At 38.5% G+C, this 6,172-nt stretch overlaps 1 protein-coding gene across 1 annotated transcript; it reads right to left on the bottom strand.

The window, feature by feature from the left end:
• Positions 1-3,634: 3,634 nt before the first annotated feature.
• LOC124155563 (39S ribosomal protein L43, mitochondrial) lies at positions 3,635-5,086 on the bottom strand. The gene is made up of 4 exons (XM_046529500.1): positions 4,712-5,086; positions 4,232-4,338; positions 3,952-4,154; positions 3,635-3,870 (listed from the first exon to the last, which is right to left on the bottom strand). The coding sequence occupies exons 1-4, from the start codon at positions 4,846-4,848 to the stop codon at positions 3,745-3,747; spliced, it is 573 nt and encodes a 190-aa protein (XP_046385456.1). The 5' UTR covers positions 4,849-5,086; the 3' UTR covers positions 3,635-3,744.
• Between the last annotated feature and the right edge of the window lie 1,086 nt (positions 5,087-6,172).

Raw genomic sequence — 6,172 nt, 5'->3', positions numbered from 1 at the left:
AGTTTCAGGGAAGAGATTGTTGGTAGGGTTTCCACATTCATTCCAATAGTTTCTTATGTGACTACCTTTTGCCAGGCTCCTACCCTCTGACCTATCTGTTGTGGGTACCTCTCTTTGATGTAATTGAGAATTACTCCTGCCAGTACTCTTGCAGAGACTTATTATAAGCAGCAGGATAAAAAAGGAAGACCATGAAAGTAAAAAAGAAGAATGTAGGGACAAGGAATATTAGGATTACTATTCGGGCAAGTAAGGTGGAAAATGTCAAAAAGGAGATGGAGAAAAGGAGAATACATATATATTATGGGACAATGCGAAGTGAGAGGGAAGAATAGAAAGGACTAATGGAACAATAGATACAGGGTTGTATGCAGTAGTGTGGAGGAAAGTCAGAGAGGGATAGCTTTATTATTAAATGGGAAGCTGGGAAAAAAGAGTTACAGGTATAGAGCCAGTACATGATAGTATTCGAGCGGTACAAATTGAAGCACAACCCACCAACCTTGTTGTGGTTTAAGTTTACATTCCCACTAACAAACCTTATAGCGAGGGGAGGTGGAGTATATGAACAGCTTGAGGAAATAATTTTGGAAATCACAGATAAGAAAAATCTTGTGTGATGGGTGGCTGGAATTCTTCAGTAGGAGAAAAGGAGTATGGAAAAAAAATAGGAAAATTTGGATTAGGAATGCAAAATGACCAGAAAAAATGCAAATTTTGCAGGATGAACAAATTATTCATCACAAACACAAGGTTTGTGCATACATAATAATGGATGAAGATACACATGGAAGAGTTCAGAGGACATGGAAAGATATTAGATAGACTATACCATGGTAAGACCGACGTTTGGGAATAGTGTGAAAAACTTATGCAGTTTCCCGGTGGCAGATGCAGAATCAGACCTCAATATAGATGTTATGAGATGCAACATAAAGGCAGTAAATTCGGGAAGGTTAGAAAACGTAATTCAGAAGCTCTAGTCTACCTCTTGTGTAGGATGGGACAAGGAGAAGGGAGTATGAATCAGTATCTGGTGGAGAATAGTAAGCACTAGATGGGAGATTTTAATACAGCAGAAAAAGGGTGGGATAGGATAAAAATGGAAATATGTAGTGATGGCAGCAAGAAGTTGAATGGATAGGTATAGAGTAGAAGGATTAAGAAACTGTTGATAATGGAGGAAATGATAAGAAATGGAGGAGAGAATGAAATGGAAGAACATGGTTTGCAAACAAGGCAAAAGGATGAATAGATTAGGGTGGGAAATCAACAAAGCAAGGGAGTTTGGTGGAAAACACAGAGTGAAGAAATGGAAACGTTTCAAAAGGAAGGAGAGAGAAGTATGCTGAGTGCCTAGGTATAGTCGCTGCCAGGCTAGTCACAGGCAACGTCAATATGAAGAGTAAGGATTGAAAAATGCCAACAGAGAAAGATAAGGTTCCACGTAGTTGGAAGGAATATATGGAGGATATTCATAAGAGCAAGGGAGACCAAAACAGAGGAGGAGAGAATTGGAAGAAACTAATCTTGGGCCGGGGAACTTAGAAGTGGAAATCGAGAGTTCACTTAGGGATAAAAAAAAGAAAGCAAAGGGCATGGAAAACATCCCATGTGAGCATCTAAGGAATTAAGGGAGGGATGGGCAGAGAGGGTTTCTTGAAATAAGAATATGAGAAGTCTTGGGTGGAGGATTACATGGAAAAAGACTTAATTCGATACCTCCACTGCATTAACACTTAACAATCGCCCACCAGATAGAATCCACTCAACTGGTACTATAAGGGATATCTAGATGAGCGGATTTGAATCGGTGGGCAATTGTTGAGCATTTATGCAGTGGAGGTATCGAATTCCGCTACCAAAAAATAAGAAAGATATAGAATGCCGAGACTATGGGACTATTTACTTAACACTGCAAGTAGGAGAAGTGATACTGAGGATTTTAAACAGGTGAATGGGGATGAGGGCAAAGGATTATTTGGGCGATGATCAGTTTGGTTTATAATAGGAAAGGAAAGTGAACCAGTGATGGGATAATAGTACATAATTATTACCCTAATGTAGAGGAACATAGAATATAACCAGGATATATTAGTTTGCTTTTTATATTTTGAATAAGCATTTCATAGACTAAATTGGATGAACTCAATGGAATTCTTATGAAAATAGGTTTTGATTTGATAGGTATTATTAATCTATGCATGGAGCTCACAGTGCAAGTGAGGGTTACTGAAGGAGAGTCATGGTAGGCAATCATGACTCTCCTTCTACATAAATGCTCAACAATCGCCCACCGATTCAAATCCGCTCATCTAGATATCCCTTATAGTACTAGATTAGTGGATTCTATTTGGTGGGCGATTTTTAAGTGTTCATGCAGTGGAGGTATCGAATTAAGTCTTTTTCCTTGTAATCCTCCACCCAAGACTCCTCATACATCCTCAATGCAAGACTGTCCTTCATTCCCATTAGGAGATGTGGGATGAGTTAGAGGCAGGAGTTAGAGTAAGGGGAATGATGTTTAAATCAGTGAGGTTCTGGGAGATTGGGAGTTGATTAGCTAGACAGAAAAATAGTTATGCTTGGAGATGAATGAGACAAATGGTGCAAGGAATATAATATGAGGATTTATAATAGGAAGACCAAAGTGTTGAGGTTTTGCTAAAGAATCACGAGCAAGGAATGAGAGGCAAAGATAAAAGTAGGTGGTTACGAATTTGAGAAGGTGTGATATGGCCAGAGGGAAAGAAAATTGATGGAGGGATGAACATGGTGATTGAGGAGAGGAAGCTCTAGATGAGATATACGGGGAACAGTATGCATTGGTGGAGAGAGAGCTGAGTGGGGAAAGGACGTTGAAAATAGTGTTTGAGGAGCAAATGTTAGGTAAGCCAGGGAGGGGAAGGAATAGTATATATTGGTGTAATGCATTCTCAAAATACCAATTTCTTGCATTTAGATCAAATATTACCTCGGATGCATCCATCTTAGCACTGTCATAAATATTCACACTTATATGAAAACATGTATGGATTCTCAAAATACCTTTAGATGGACTTACCGTCTCATGAAAAAAATGAGGTTGATCAAAAGTTGAGGTGTACTTATTTGGATGGTTACCACTTTCATTCACAGTGAAATCACAAAATGCAAAAATTATTGTAATACTTATGACTGAGTTTCCTTTCCTAATTACAGACTATAAATTTTTTTTCATAAATACCCGTTTGGGTTAGGGATTGGCCACCTTTAATGTGTGCATAATCATAATCTCTCGTATCCCTTGTCATGTTATTAGTTCTCACTATTACTTTTACAAAATAGCTATTATAATACGAAATATAACCACTCGAATAACTCAACCCTACCGTAGTTTTTAGCTTAACTTTAGGGAAGGTGAACCGAGGTCCATCTGTATTAACATCACACCACATCAACAGCTGAGAGGCAGATCCACCGGACCCCAGGCGATGTGTAATAGCATAGCCACCTAGGGCTAAGGTAGTAGGACCCCTGTCGCCAAATTGCATGTTCCGGCCTGTATTAAAGGTGGCTATGGTTAGGGGCATAATGCGAGAAAAGACCGAAATACTTAAAAACCTCCAAATGTCAAAGATAAATAATTGAAGCCTGAACAGCAGAATTAATTTTATTCTCAACTTAAACGTCTAAAATAACTAAATTAATGGAAGCAGTAACAAAGGACAAGTAAAACTTCTGGGAGAATGGATATTTGTAACATCATTTCTTCAAACGCTCATCTTCTTCAGATTCAGGAATTTCTTTCTTGTTTTGTTGCTCCTTATAGATTTCAATAATCTGTTGAGTAGCAGTTGGTTTCAAATTTACAGGGGTAGACAATTCCTCCTGTTGATACAAAAATCAAAGCATAATTTAATGCACACTCAGATCAAACAAGCAAAAAACAAATTAATGAAATTGTCATACATCAGGAAATTTTGCTACGTTGAGACGTGGAGGTCGGTTGGTCATTGGAGTCCACACTCCTTGGATTGAGGGGCTATCAGTGTGCCATGTCTTCCGGTATCTCATAGTAAAACCCCCTTGTTGAGTTCTCAGGAGTTCCATCCACTTTGTAACCTCATCCTCCGTGAAGTTGTGGCAATTGACATACTGCCTCTCACCATTTACTAGTTTGAAGAAAATGAAATAAAATTGTAGAATATGTGCAAACGAGCTGTGTGTAAGAATGGTAGCATCCACTTACAGTATTCTGCTGACAGAGCAGGAGATCTATGGCGACGAGGTTTCACATACACTACAACACCCGGGTGATTTTTTGCATAATCTAAAAGACTATTTTCCAAAAATTTCCTGAAATATTAGAATATTTTTTAACTTAATAGCAAACCTCACCGATAACATGAGAACATTTTACCACTTTTCCAAATGGGTTAGATCCTGCTGACCATAACCAGCGCTTCTAAAGTATGTTTTGCCAACGTCCTCAGGGCTGAATTTCAGTATCTATCTACGGTGGAATTTCGAAACCTCAAAGCGCATCGCCACCTCCAGTCAATGGTATACCGAAGAAAATTTCGTCATCAGCAATTTGCCCGACAAATTATGATCCTCATCTTCGAGACAATACAATATATACTCGGTCATGATACAGATATTCTGCTTAATTGTGGTAGCAATCAATAGGGGAGATAAAGAAAAGCATTTTTGCAGGAATAATACGTACCTTACTCCTCGACTAGCTCCATTGTTTTTACAGAATTTTATGGTAACTCTCTGGAGTTGGCAAATGTAGCGTCCAATACCATTTTGAAGAGGTGCCCGGGGAAAGCCCGAGGGCATAAATAAGTGAGAATTAGACATAAGCACGGACGACGCAATAAATAATAAGCTATCAGCTATGTTCTCATAGCTTCAACGATCCTCCACAAGTAAATGTTTCCTTTGTTTTTGAATTACGTCTGTATGAAAAATTTAATAACGGAATGGATTATCAGTTTAGCATACACGAACTATGGGAATTGGTATTGAATTCCTCAGTTATCTCATGTTCCATTGTATCACAGAAACCTATTTTCACATCAATTCTATGAGCGAAGCTTTTCGGGCAAGTGCGTCCTCCACATTATTAGAAATGAAAGGTAACTAATCAAAACATATAAATTTCTCATATAACAAATGAGGTGAGAAATTCGTATTACAGGTTGACCAACCCGGAAGGTTGACAATAATCATAAACACGGATATTATACTTAGGATTTGCAAGCGTCCGCCGCAAGGTGGCCACAAAAGCTTCCGTGCGCAAGAAAATTCCGATAGATGGTACAAATGACGTAAGTACGTGCAATGTCAGTAAAAGACTTTTACTGACCTTGGTAGTACGTGTTTCCAAGTACGAAACTACACGAACTAAGAACCAGTTGCGAATCTAGATCGTCAGATCAATTGATCGTTAACGAATCCAATATAACGTTAACTAAATTGAGCAATAAAAATATACCTTTTTAAATTTAATTGGCTGCAAGTAAGTTCGCGTATAAAAAACTTCGCCACTAGAACGGACATGATTATTAACGGACGTTATTGTATGCAAGTTGGTTTATTTTATTTGCGCTACAGCATAAATTGGAAGCTATTTATATTCTGACCGTCATAAATGTATAAATAAACAGCATAGTGATTAAAGCTTCGAGAAGTACCAAAACCATGGTAGTAAAATATGAATTGATTAAATATAGCATGTTATTCCGTACCACCATGGAAGAATGGTGTCAGCATCTACAAGTAAGAGCATATACCTGGAAGGACCATATGGTATGAGCATATGCCTCGAAGAATAATGCATGGCATGGATGCCATTGCAGGTGCTGCAGTACTTCCGCTACCAATCTCCAATCTCCTAGGAAGAAAAAGTCTCCTCCTCATTATTTATTCTAAGCGATTAAAAGACATTTTTAGTAAAAGTAACCAGTTCCCTGAAATCTAAACTTATGACACAATTAGCAATATTTGGTGGCATGAAAGTAACATTGGTATCCCAGGGGCGCAGCTAGGAATTAAGGCTAGAGTTCAGGCGCAACTAATACTGGGGGGCTTGGGGTATTGCATACCCGCCAGGGTAAGCGGGAGGTGCGGAGGCTCTCCGCTGGAAAACAAATTTAGGTAAATGGTTCAAAATGGTGATTTT

This window comes from Ischnura elegans, chromosome 3 (assembly GCF_921293095.1).
Source record: "Ischnura elegans chromosome 3, ioIscEleg1.1, whole genome shotgun sequence".
Lineage (NCBI taxonomy): Eukaryota > Metazoa > Arthropoda > Insecta > Odonata > Coenagrionidae > Ischnura > Ischnura elegans.
The sequence above is the reverse complement of the archived record's forward strand: the minus strand, read 5'-3'. Positions and strand labels throughout refer to the sequence as shown.